The sequence below is a fragment of the Mus caroli genome, chromosome 6 (assembly GCF_900094665.2).
Source record: "Mus caroli chromosome 6, CAROLI_EIJ_v1.1, whole genome shotgun sequence".
Taxonomy (NCBI): Eukaryota; Metazoa; Chordata; class Mammalia; order Rodentia; family Muridae; genus Mus; species Mus caroli.
In genome coordinates, this window is record NC_034575.1 from 146038970 (window position 1) to 146053244 (window position 14275).

The 14275-nt window shown below is 42.4% G+C and overlaps 1 protein-coding gene across 5 annotated transcripts in view; it reads right to left on the reverse strand.

Moving 5' to 3' along the window:
- The window catches only part of Tmtc1 (transmembrane O-mannosyltransferase targeting cadherins 1), a 319404-nt gene that overhangs the window by 90991 nt on the left and 214138 nt on the right, over window positions 1-14275 (reverse strand). For all 5 annotated transcript variants that reach the window (XM_029478419.1, XM_029478417.1, XM_029478418.1 and 2 more), the window contains one exon: window positions 2916-3105. In XM_029478419.1, coding sequence (XP_029334279.1) covers window positions 2916-3105 — 190 coding nt within the window. The remainder of the gene's footprint in view (window positions 1-2915; window positions 3106-14275) is intronic.

Below are 14275 nucleotides of genomic sequence, written 5' to 3' on the forward strand. Positions count from 1 at the left end.
ACAGGGCCCCCAATGGAGGAGCTAGAGAAAGTACCCAAGGAGCTGGGGGGATCTGCAACCCTATAGGTGGAACAACAATATGAACTAACCAGTACCCACCGGAGCTCGTGTCTCTAGCTGCATATGTATCAGAAGATGGCCTAGTTGGCCATCAGTGGAAAGAGAGGCCCATTGGTCTTGCAAACTTTATATGGCTAAGTACAGGGGAACGTCAGGACCAAGAAGTGGGAGTGGGGGGGGGGAAGGGGAGAGTGGGGGAAGGGCATGGGGGACTTTTGGGATAGCATTGGAAATGTAAATGAAGAAAATACCTAATAAAAAAAAGGAAAAAAAAAAGTAAAGAAAACGTTGGCTCAAGTGTGGCCACAGGTAACAAGGTAACAGGGGAGGAGCAGGCAGAAATGGGGCTGAAAATCTGCCCTGGCTACACCCACTTTGGAGCTGATCTCATACGTGGGACTTTGGCAGCATGGTGTGGAGCCTCAACTACCAAGGGACCCAAAACATACTACCCAGAGGGTGATCATTGGCTAGAAAGACTGGGTCCCTATATCCCATGAGGTGAACTCCCATGAACTGAGGAAATGTGTGGGAAAGTGCTGTGTGCAGAGAATGTGAACAAGTCAGCCGAAGTGAAAGAAAGCAGCATGGACAGAGAACACAGAGGACTGCAACCTCCATCCTCCAGCTTATTTTACTACTCGCTGTATTAAAACATGAGGTGTATATCATCAGGTAAGGACACGTTAAAACACAGCGATGTATGTGTCACAAGAATGAACAAAATTCAAACTAATTTCCAGCAATTCCGTCAGGTTCAACTGCATGGGGTCTACGGTAGAACAATTTTGTACCACAGGGTTGGCTAATTTATGCTTCAAAGATAAAGTTGTAAGAGATCACATGGTCAGCAAAACTTCAATATCTTAAAACAGGGAAAAGCAACAGCAAGGCGTTCCTTCTTTGGTCTATCTGTCTGTGGGGTGATGTGTCCATTTGGCTGTTCTTAATCCTGTTCTCAACAAGGTTGGAATGTCCATCCACAGATAACCACTTTCCGACAGTGGCTCTTACTCTGGCTTTGCCTCATCGTTGAGAGAGAGAGAGAATGAATATGAATCTGTGTCTGTAGGGTCTTGCTTAGAGGTGTTAGGTGGGAATCTCTGCACACCAGGTGTCTACTACTTGGGGAGTAGAGAAATGAGGATTGTGATGTGGGCTAGCAAGAAGCAAAGTAAGGTGAGGAACCAATGCTAAAGGAAGTCCCAGGAATAAATGGAGCCACCTCTTCAAGTGAGGAAGTGCAGTGGCTACCTTCCCACTGCAGGACTCCAGTGAGGCCACATTGCAGCTATCCCCAACCCCCACGGCTCCAGTGTCACTTCCCTACAGACCTGAGGACTAGGCTTGTTTTCCAGGTCTCAGAACTTGAGCTTGTGATTTGTTCTGATTTTGAGGAAACCATCAGGAGACTGAGATAGACATATCTACCACACAGAAATCAAGCTTGTGTCTTCATGCATTCTTGGAAGGTACTGTAACAACTAAGTTATTTCCTAGCCCTGCATTTTTTTTTTTTTTAGAGTGCTAAGATATTTGGTCAGAACTTTAAAATTGTTGTTATTGTTTCTTTGTTTTGCTTTTGGTTTCTGTGGGGATTTCTGGGTGTCTCTCCTGTGCCTGGCTGGTTCTGTGATAGCCAATGATTTGAACAAAAATTATACAAAGCTAACTCTCACTAGTGAATATCTGCCCTTCATTGCTGAACCTGTTTGCATGGGAAGAATTCATTCAGACTTGCCCCAAACAAGTCTCATATTCCAAAGAGTTTCATGTACACATATAATGGCTTAGCAGTCACCATGAATTCATGGAGAGGCTTTTGAGAAGCTGTGTCCAGCTTTCTCACTTACAAAATCTCCCCCGTAAGTTCTGGCTGCTAGGCAGGCATGACCACATTTGCCTGTAATCCCAGAGTTTGGGATATGGAAGCAGGAGGATCAGAGGCTCAAGGTCATCCTAGACAGAAATGGAATCCACAGACAGCCTGAGCTGCATGAGTCCATCTCAAACACTGAACAAACAAAAACTGTAGCTGCTTTGGCTTTATTCCAACATCCAGTCAACTATTTCCAACCAGGAAGGTGAGGACACCCCAGGTGAGAGGTGTTTCATCAGTGTGGTGGCAATTACTCAATCAACATTTTCTAGTTTCTTCTACCTGTGATCACTTTTTCAAATGATTTAATTTAACAATTCTGTTCAATTTTATATTTTTCTAATTGGAGAAGAAATCATCTAATATAATTAAGTGGATATGAAGTTTCAATCATATCTTAAACATTTGCAAATGTATTATTTATTAAGATTTCATTTATTATGACATTGTATAAAATACATTCCTTCAAGTATCAGCCAATCACACCAGGAGGGAACTTTTACTTTTACAAAGTATCTAGACATTATCAAAAAACTATACAGAGCTGGAGAGGTGGCTCAGTGGCTAGCCTGCCAGAGCAGAGTTAGGTTTTCAGCACCCAGTTGGCCAGTTCACAAACACCTGTAACTCCAGCTCCACTGGATCTGCCACCTTTTTCTGGCCACTACAGACACTTAAACACACATGGCATACCCAAATAGAGACACATAAATGCACCTATACACACATAGCACAGCCACATAAAGACACGTAAGAGTAAATCTTTTAAATAAAGACATTGTAAAATTAAGGTTGGCATGGTCTATTAGTCCTGCTGAAGACTTAAATGTATATTACCTATTAGAAAAAATTAATTTGCAAAGTTTTCTGAGTAAGAAGCACGTGATTTTGACCCAGACCCTTATTAAGAAAAGGAGCAGCAATAACAGATCCAGATGTCTTCAAATATGAGAATCTATTCACTCTTAGAGATTACCTTGAAGGCTGCCACACAGTGCAGGCTCAGTAAGGCCATCACCACTGCCAGAAGGATGGTAGCAAGGTTCCTCATATCCCATATGGTCTCCACCAGAGGGATACTTCCCACTTGCCAGTCGTAGCACAGTGTGATGGGTGCCAGCAGAAGCCATACATTGAAGGCCAGGAGGTAGGAATAGGTAAGGAACCTACAAAGAGAACAGTTTTGAAATACAACTTCTCACATTTTATAAACACTTGCTTACTACAATTATATCTGCTCAGTTGGTTGTTTCTGGTAGAGGAAGGCAGGGAAAGATGTCAAACCAGCCATTAAACTGATCTCCTAGGAACTTATCTCATTGCTTCTAACCACCATGATGGGAGCTGACTTCAACAGAAAGCAAATAAGACATAGTTCCTATAGAAGATATCTAAATTTATCACACAAGTAAATATGGAACCTGGAGGCAATGCAATGAAGAAATTCCTGACGACAGTAAATGGTAAACACACTCTTGTAGGAGACCCTGTCTCTTAGACTGTCTCATCTTGCTATTGTCCAGAACCTGTAATACATTTTAAAACATCTCATTCATTTGATAGCAGATTGATCCAGACCTAACTATTTCAGAAAGTAAAATATTTGTGGCAGAAAGATCAAATCTCTTATTCACAGTTATTAGGGTAGAGAACATCATGGGAGGAAGGTAGTGGGTGGTTTCTCATCCTCACTTTCTGCCTAGGACAAGGCTTTAAGGTGAAATAGATGGCATTCCACTCAAACATCTTTGCAATTAGAGGAAAGTGAGTTTACCTAAATTCACTTAGCCTGCATAGTCATTAAGCAATATTCAATGTCCTTGAGAACTTCAGGGCTCTCAGCACAGAACAGATCCACCCAACCCTCTGCACTAGGGGGCAAACAACTGCCACAAGGCTTCTAGCTTTACAAAGCCACATCCCAAGATGATCTGTCCATCCCAACCTGCATTAAAATGCTTGCCCAAGTAACTGCATGGCTAAGAAAAGAAGTTGTTCTTTTCTCTAGTCAACACCTAATAGCCCTCTCTAGACATCCCTCCTAGACTATGTAAAAAAAGAGGGTTTAGGATCATGACTGTGTAAACCTTAATACCAAGAGCCAGAGCAAAAGAGATGGCTTAGCAGTCAGAATCCCCAACACACAAACATGATGAGTGAATCTGAACTCCAGAATCCACTTTAAAAAGCTGGGCATGGTGACAGGCTCCTGGGACATCAGCTGGTGAGGAGGAAACAGGACATCACCAGAGCGAGCAAAATCTGCTTAGTGACTTCCTTCCAGGCCAGTGAGAGACCCCATCTCAATGGAGGTGGACAACATTTTTGAGGTAGAGGTCGAACTCTGGCTTGTAAACAACACGTGCATTCTTATACTCTCATAGGCACACACAAATGAACACATGCCTATGTTAAATAAACAAATAAACCCAGAATTATCATTCTCCTCCAATACCAAAGAGCCATGCTTTAACATCAACCAATGAGGAAGGCTAAGGCATCTGTCTCCAGTGCTGTAGGGTACAGGTTCTTAACTGTCAGCAAGCAGACAAAGTAAACAGGTCCATACAAATCAAATGGACTCAGACTCTTCCTCCTATTGTCAACAGTTACTGAGTAAAACCTGTTTTCACCACTTTAAATGATGGACAACCTAGTTACATCTGTGATATTACATATTCAATTAAATACAAACAGGTTACACCTTGTCTTCAAGGACTATATAATACAATAATGCAAGTTATATAGTGTGAAAGGACAAGAAACATGAGATGAATGTTAAGAATACAGGGTCTTATCCAGAGATTGTCCCACCAGGGGATTCATCTCTGATACAGTCACCAAACTCCAACACTGTTGTGGATGCTAAGAACTGCTTGCTTAAAGGAGCCTCATATAGCTGTCTCCTGAGAAGCTCTGCCAGAGCCTTACAAATACAGAGTCAGATGCTCGCAGCTAACCATTGTACTGAGTGCAGGATCCTCAATGGAGGAGTTAGAGAAAGGACTGAAGGAGCTGATGGGGTTTGCAATCCCACAAGAAGAACAACAATATCAACCAACCAGAACCTCCACAGCTTCCAGGGACTAAGCCACCAACCAAAGAGTACACATGGCTCCAACTGCATATGTAGCAGAGGACGGCCTTGTCAACATCAATGAGAGGAGGATTCCTTGGTCCTATGAAGGCTTGATAAATGTCCCAGTGTATGGGGAATCCAGGGCAGGGAGATGAGAGTGGGTAGGTGAGTGGAAGAACTCCCTCATAGAAGCAGGGGGAGGGGGAATGGGATAGAGGGTTGCCGAGAGGGGGAGAAACCAAGTAAGGGGCTAACACTTGAAATGTAAATAAATTTAAAATAAATAGAATAGAATTGAATAGAATAGAATAGAGGGCCATAAAGAGAAGCCCTCCCCCACAAGAGGGTTGATTGGCACAGGGGCCAGAGCAGATTTTCTGTGTTACCTTCTGTGACAATTAATACTGAAGATCATCTTGACAGAATTTAGAACCACCTAGGAGTCATGCTTAAAGTGTGAACCACAATAAACCCCACCTTGTTTCCTTCTTAAGCTTTTCTTGTTCAGTACTTTCCTCACAGCAAGAGAAGTAGCTAACACAAGTCCCACGGCTGAGCCTGAAATCCATCACTCCAGGCCTCAAATCATCCAAGCTGATCTCTTCCATCACCTTCTCTCCCTCCAACTTTGCAGTGAGAAATCACCATGTCAGTGAGGAAGACTACCCTGTGCTGACACTCAGACTCCAACACAGAAACAGGCAGGAGTGGGACTGCTTCAATAGTATTTTCCGCCACTCTTGTCTCTTGTAGTTCTTAATAAAGTGCTAATGAGCAATTAGTAAACAAGGACTGACTTCTTTCTGGTCTTGGGTTTATGTGCTGTCACTAAGAATGCATTACTGTGGGCTGCTTTCTATGCACAGGAGCAAGATGCCCCTCCCTTCAGTCCAGTGGAAAATCTCTGCATGGCTTGACTGGTGGATGCTGAGCCACATACTTCACAAACAAGGCAGTTGTCATTCACACTCTTAAAATTACTTAAAATAGTTTCTGCTGGAAATGACTTAGCAGAGGCGGAGGTGGGGAGATAGCCATGAGTCAGAGGCCAGGCTAGAGTACCTACTGAGTGGGACTCTGTCTCAAACAACAAACAAATCAGGTACACAGACCTCACTAATTTAGTTTAATGTCATAAAGAGAGACAGAAAACGTAATATGCCTGTTAGACATACACACTATGATGAAATTGTCTTGACCTTGGATTTGAACCAGTTCTAAAACCAACTGCTACTACAGAATATATACAAGAACCAAACAGAATATGTTCCATGACCAGGGATACAATGTCCAGGATATGGGAGAAATCACTGAACCAATGAGCTAGTTTCTTAAACAAGCAAATGGTAATGGAGGACATTAAGTTAAGAGACATACCACAGGGCACTCTATTTAGATACTGCGATGGTTTGCTGATTGTCAATTTGACAGGATCTAAAATCACCTAAGAGACAGGCCTCCAGGCACATCTGTGAGGAATTATTTAGATTGGGTTAGCTTTTTGGTGTACCTTAGGAGATTATCCTAATGAGGTTAACTGAAGTAGGAAGACCCAACCTAACTGCAGGTGTCTGCATTTGCTGAGCCTTAGGCCTGGACTAAATAAAAAGGAGAATTTCAGCTGAGCAGTGAAGTTCAGCTCACTGCCTCTAGTTTGGTTCGCTGCCCTTAGCTCTTACTGTCATTTCTCCCCCAGCTTAACGGGCTGTCCCCAGAAGCTCTGAGCTAAAATAAGCTCTCCCTGAAGTTTGAAGTTGCTTTTCTCAGGAAATTTTTTCACAGTGCTAGGAAAAGTAACCAAGAAAGAGGCTAATTCAAGGAAACCACTATTAAACTAAACAACTATTACATAGTTGGAACAATATAATATTAACGGATAATAGGGCTGATACAGAGGCTCATCAAAATTTAAAGTATGATAACGTTACATAATGCAAAATAAACTAAATATCAAAATCATGATTTAGGATTTGCTTCAAAATAACTGACCAGGCACGGAGGGGAAGAAGAGAGGAGGGGTATGAATGAACCAAGCGGCTGAGGATTCTGAGTGCTGAAACCCAATGAGTGCTGGGGTCTGCATATGCCACCTTCTCTACTTCTGTGTGTATTTGGTCTCTTTCATGATAAAACCTTGAATAGAGGAGAGGTGACAAAACTGCTCTAATATTTTACTTCTAGCTACATCTGGCCCATACTCACTGCTAACTCAGGAAGAGTTTTTTGTGAAGACCATATGTTTGCTCTGCCCTGCAAGTTTCCTTTCCCTGCTTGTTTTCTGAAATGATTTTTTTGTTTTGTTTTGGTTTGGTTTTTTGGGTTTTTTGAGACAGGGTTTCTCTGTGTAGCCCTGGCTGTCCTGGAACTCACTCTGTAGAACAGGCTGGCCTCAAACTCAGAAATCCTCCTGCCTCTGCCTCCTGAGTGCTGGGATCAAAGGTGTGCGCCACCATGCCCGGCCCCTCCCTGCTTGTTTTCTGGAACTGCAATGTTGTACCAACTAAAAGAAAATTAAGATGCATATATATTTTTTAAGTTACAATTTCAATGAAAACACAGTAAATCACAGACCAGACACAGTCATTGCTTTCTAGTTTGTATGATTCTGATCACACAGCTAGCTAGCAAACTCTTTTAGTACTTTCTAAGATATGGACATAGCAGTGGAAAATACTTTGCAAATATAAGCAACAAAGAAGCCATTTGGAATCACTCCAAAAGCTAATTGTCTTTTAGGGAGGGCTATTTGAGCTAACTGTGATCAACAATTACAGGGTTTCTTTTTAACTCCTTCTCTATGAATTATATTCAAACTGCTAAAAAAAATTCAGAAAGGAAGTAGCCTGTACAATATTTCTGCCCTGCTGGTTTCTCTCTCTCTCTCTCTCTCTCTCTCTCTCTCTCTCTTCTTTTTCTTTCTTTTCTCTCTCTCTCTCTCTCTCTCTTCCTTCCTTCCTTTCTTTCTTTTTCTTTCCTTTTCTTATTAAAAGTAAAATCAAAAACAAAATGAATTATTTACCACCTTTCTACCATAAATCCTGTTAATGGGGGCGGGGAGTGGGGGGAGACACTAAAATGTCTTGCCAACAAAACAGAATGTACAACACAGAGAATTGAAAATTCAATGAAAACAATTTAGTGATTCATTTTCCTTGAAAATCCAGAAATGACTGAGGGAGTTTCATAACTAGATGTGGCAGCTCATGCTTATAATCCCAGAACTTGGGAGGCTGAGGCAGGAAGATCACAGCAAATTTAAGGCCAGCCTGGGCTACTGTCATGATTAGCCTAATTGCCGACTTGATACAGTCTCGAGTTCTCTGAAAGGGGGAAGCCTCAACGGAGGAGTCGCCCAGGTCAGGTTGGTTTGTGAGTATGCCTTGAGGGACTGTCTTGTCTATTGATTATGATATAATGGACCCAGCCCACTGTGAGCATCAGGCCAGCCAGGGCTAGCGTGAGAAGCCGTCTTCAAAACCACACTCTGCCTTTAAATCACTCTAGGTTTTTTCCTCACAAAAGTGAAGAATTTGGTTTCCAGAGGCACAGTTCCATTGGGGCTGTTTGGTGTGGCTCTACCCGAGAAGCTCATCCTCTTTGGTATCTTTCTACCATTCTGTTCTTGAAGGAGGATGGACCCAACACACTTCCTTGACTGGGTCACAGGAACAAGACCACACCACAAGCCGTAGCTCTTATTTGTTTTACGTAAAGAATGTGCTGTTGGAATCCTCCTCCTCTTCACCTATGGGACTTCATCCATTCTCTCTGCTAAACCACCTCCTTCCAACTGATGTAACTTGCAGTAGTGGACATCTGGGGTGTCTTTGCCTTGATTCTTAAGGATACTACTGCTATGAACTCTGTTGAAATTGATGTTAATATCACCTAACCATTGGACATTTGGTCTGTGTGTGGACGCCCACTTGCCAGCAAGTAAGACGCCACAACAGGATCCTTTTGCAACATGTTTATTGGGAGAGCATGGACTGCATAGGCAAAAGACCCTGAGCCCCAGAAATGGCGCTGCTTATATAGGGACGTGTCCATACCTGATTGGTTATGCTACCATTACCTCATTAATATGCCTCGGGCCAGGCAGTGACTCCGCAAAAAACTCTATTGCACATGCACACATTGGTTGTTTACTCATAATCACGGGTGGTGGCCAGTGGTAGCCAGCGCCATCTTGTAATGGCATTTGCGGCTTCCCACACCTGTGGACTCTACCTGGACCCACCAGGTTTGGAGATCAGGGTTGTGAGTTTTGATGATTTTTTTCTGCTCCTCTACAGTAGCTGCTTACTGTCAACCTCACAGTTCCCAAATTGTTCCATTCTTGCTTCAGTAGACTTCCCAGGCTCCTGTGCCCTAGGAATGACAAGGCTATGCAGATACAATCTACTGAGTATCATCTACAGGAATAGCCTAAGGATGCCACTTCCTACACTGTCTTTCCCAATCAACAGAAAGCCTTCGCTTGAATTCAGCCAATATTAACTCATTCTATGTGCATGTCTTAGGTGCTGAAGGTGATAAACTCTGGCTTGACTCTCCATAAGGGTATTTACACTGTGTTGGTGGTAAGAAGACAGGCATGGATTATGTGTTTGAATGACAGTATTTTAATATCAAATTTAAATTGGAGGAGCAGGGGATAGCTTGGACCTAGACTCAATAACTCTGTGGGTTAACAGAATGGACAAGTGTCTGTGAAGGTATTGATAGGTTGAAGAATTCTGTTCTTGTGGTTCATGCAGTGGAGAACATTCACTAATAGTAAAATATTTGGTAAGAGTCGTTTCTAAAACCTTAGACCTCAAACTGAATAAAACAATTCTTTTAACTGTGTTTTCAATCATCATTTTAAAGGCAAACATAACCATGGGCTCTATCAGGCCTATCTGATAGGTTCTCCAAAGATCACTGGAAACACTGCACACCCAGAAGTTGGGTGGGGCAAATGACTTCTGGTGTGGGCAGAGACGATGGTCTCTGAAAGCTGAGACAGGAGCAGTGTGGTAGACTGAACACTTGATGCTGTTATAGAATCACCAACTATAGGGTGGCATGTGTCATGAACATGTTGTTGTGATTTTTTTTCTTAAGATAGAAATAATGATGACTGTATTGATATTCTATCCATGACAAACTTCAAAACAGCACAGCATTAGGTCAGAGACAAGGAGAGAGACTGGATGTGGGTAGACAGCAATAACACAGGACTGAGCACTCTTAGATGCTGAAACCAAGTCATAAAATATCTTTTTACAAGGGAGCATCTCATTTTATTTCCACTCACTTTTGTCTTATGAATTTGAGAGCTTTAATGTGAGAGTTGTGAGTCTCACCAGCTTCCTTTTCCTCTGCCACACCGACTCAGCTGTTCTAGCTGGCAGAACTATAAAATGTAAGCCATTCACAGTCCAGAGCTGTGAAGGCAGTAGGATCCATAGCCTAGTCTTACCTTGGTGATATGCAGATGGAATAGAGATAATTAGATTGCCTGTACATCCTGGGACTGTATAGGAAACACTCAGGAATGTATTAGGAAGAGAAACAGAAATGGGGGAAAGGTGAAGATAAGCAAAGAAATGAGGCAAGAGTCAGTAAGTAGGTAAATAAATTTAAAAATCCATGGAATGGGGCTGGTGAGATGGCTCAGTGGGTAAGAGCACCCGACTGCTCTTCCGAAGGTCCAGAGTTCTAATCCCAGCAACCACATGGTGGCTCACAACCATCCGTAACGAGATCTGGCGCCCTCTTCTGGAATGTCTGAAGACAGCTACAGTGTACTTACATGTAATAAATAAATAAATCTTTAAAAAAAAAAAAAAAATCCATGGAATGGCCAGGGCTCAGGGGCCTTTAATCTAGCAAGGAGGATGGCAGGTGGCTGTTACAGCCACCCAGGGATACAGAGTGAGATCCTGTCTCAAAAAACAAAATAAATAAATAAATAAATAAAGCCAACGAAAGTTCTCTAAGGAAGAGCTTCTTATGTAGATGTTGTTGTGTTGAATCACAACCTAAGTTACTTGTATTGTGAACTTATAACACTGATCTGTTCTTTTGTCCAAGATTTTAGGAAAGTTTAGGAACAAGTAAGTAGCTTTTATGAATAGTATCTGTGAAGATATCAGCATAAAAGATTTATGTCTGCTTACATAGTTGGCACAGACAGGGAACAGAAATGTGGGTAACATGGAACAAGTCAAGGATTTTTTGATCATCTTTTCTTGATGAGAACAAGGTCCATCTGGGAAAGCAGGAGTTCCTGGCTCCAGGAGAAACATCTGTGATTATCTTTTCAGTCTCCAAGAGGAAAACCTAAGATGGTGTTGCAGTTCCACAGTGATGGTCTTCTGTGTGTTCTCATGTAAGTCAATGCAAGGACTTTAAGGCAGGGCCTCAAATCTTAAGAAATCCTCATCTACAACAGGACATAATGGTACAAGTCTTCAGTCCTAGTACCTGGAGGCAGCAGCAGAGGCAAGTGGATCTTTATGAGTTCAAGGTCAGTCTGGTCTACAGAGCAAGTTCCAGGACAACCAAGGGTACATAGTGAAACCGTGTGTTAACAAACAAAAACAAAAAATTCCTATCTCTAGAATAAAGGAAAATCAGCAAACAGTCCACACTAAAGTGTATCTGAAAGCAATGGGGCAGCCATTGGGATTAAGAAGCCTCATGCAAGGTCTTAGAGAAGAAACAGTGGTCACAGAATGGAGGAGAGGTACTGGAGGACTGTCAAGCATGAACACAGACTGACACACCAATGAGGCTGTACCAGTGAATGGTGGGGTTACAGGGAGGGGGAGGTGGCCAGAAGAATGAGTGTCAGGACTACAGCAGTGGACAGAACCCCGACTCCTTATCCTAAAAGTATCAAGAAACCATCAACCTTCTAAATACCAAGAGCACTAGAAATACCAATTGGGCACAGCGTGGAGGACCACAATCTGAGTGCTAACTGAAGAGACACACAGAGGCAAGTTGTAAGACAAGTGGTAGACGATGAGGCCATAATGAAGACAGTCTCATTGAAGATTGAGCAAATTAATGATTGACGAATTGCCTCCACTGAAATGATATATGAGCATATCTGTAGGGCATTTTCTTGATTACTAATTCATATAGGGGATCTCAGCCTGCTGTGGGCAGTAACATCTTTAGAAAAGTATGCCTAGTCTATATAAGAAAGTAGGCTGAGCAAGCCAGTAAGCAGCGTTTCTCCATGGTATCTGCTTCAAGCCTAGGCATCCCTCACTGATGAACTGTAAACTCTAAGATGAAATAAACCATTCCTCAACAAGTTGCTTTTGGTCATGGTGTTTTATCACAACAGTGGAGAAGCATATTAGAATACTACCTAAGCTGAAGGAAATCACACCTATCAGGTTTCCCTATATTAGGTTCTAAGATGAGAGTTGTAGCACAGTCAGTAGCAGTAACATATACTATAGTAAGCCAGGGCCTTGTGTCACAGTCAATAGCACCCTGGACACTTCTGTCATGTTGTTATAGATACATTTCTTTTTAGATTTCTCATGATCATACCATGGTGACTTCTTGTCTCAGTTCAGTTAAACAGGAAACAGCTGAATACATAGGAAACACATGTCTATAGAGCCACGAGGACTTTCAAAGACAACATGCAAAAAGGAACCACAGCCAATACTAAATGGAGAAAAACTGAAGAATCTCATTTGATGGGGGAGTAGCCTTTATATGTTTTGAAAAAGAAAATAATTCCTCTGAGATGGCAGAAAAGATAACTGTGAAAGATCTACAAAGTTTACATATCTATTACAGGAAGTGGCTTTGGGTTGGACCAGGCCAGCAAAACTATACTTAGGAAGCTCTGCTTCCAGTGCAACTACTGGAGACAAGCTTACTGGGAGGGTGAGCTCATAAGGGCTGTGTAATAGTTTGAACTTGCAATGCTGCCCACTGTCTCACTGATTCCCAGCCATTAGTGCTGTTTTGGGAAGTTGTGGAACCATGAGGAGGTGGTTGCTAGGGGTGAGCCTTTGCGACTCACAGCTCAGCCTGGCTTCTGGCCTTTCTCTGCTCCCTAGAATAGTGAGCCACCATTTGCTCCCAGAGCTGTGGATTCAGTTACCCCACCAAGCCATCCTTTGAGAGCATGTGCCAAAATAAACCTTTCCTCCCTTAAGCTGTTTCTGTCAGGATTTCTGGTCTCAGTGTCATGAAAAATAACTAATATGGGAGATCTTGAAATCTGAAACTCAAGAACAGAAAGATATTATTTAAAATGAAGAAGAATATACCTAGGCATGTTAGTATATAAGCTTGTAATCTAAATACAAGGGAAACTGAGGCAGGGGTATTGTCATGGGTTTGAGTATAGCCAGAGCTACCAAGTGAGCCCATTTAAGACTCTGAAGGGTGGAAGTGAAGGTAAGTAGCTGAAATAGTCTATTTCATCACTTTATTTGGACTGAACTAGTTGAGTTGGATGGAAAAAGCAGATGGAAATGCCTATCAAACCTCACTGAAAGTCTACTTGTACCTTGGGAGTAACTGGCAAGACCTAGAAAATACTTGGCTGAAGTCCTAATTCTGCCAAGGATTCCACCAGAGATTGTTGCCATTAGGCTAACAACCAGAAGCAAAATGCAACCTTACCCTTTTGGTGACTGGGATGGTTTAGCTAGGAAGACTATGATCAGAGATCAAGTGTAGTATCCAGACACTAGGATCCTGAGCCAGATACTGGGGTTTGAGACATGAATGAAATACTCAGCTGGAGAGTTGAAAGCATATTCTCTTTCCATGTCCCCTCAGTATTTGTTTCATCTCTCCATCTTGGCTCAAGCGCTGCTAAATTAATGGAGTAGGCTACATGTAACAGTGACACTAAGAGTGGTTGCTTCAATTCATATACAAACAGCTTGGTTGGAAATCACAAGGACAAGCAACATCACCCTAGAGCTGAAATCACCCCACAATTAAAGGACATCACCCCCAAGTTGTGAGTGTGGTGGATGTGGTAGTATGGTGAGTGTAGTGAATTTGGTGCATTTGGTGGCTGTGGTGGTATGAATAAGAATGGCTCCCATAGGCTCATAGATTTGAATGCTTGGTCACCACAGACTGGCACTATTAGGAGGCGTGGCCTTACTGAAGTAGATATAATTCTGTTAGAGGAAGTGTGTCACTAGGAGTAGGCTTTGAGATTTCAGAAGCTCAAGCCAGACCCATTGGCTCACTCTCTCTTCCAGCTGCCTGCC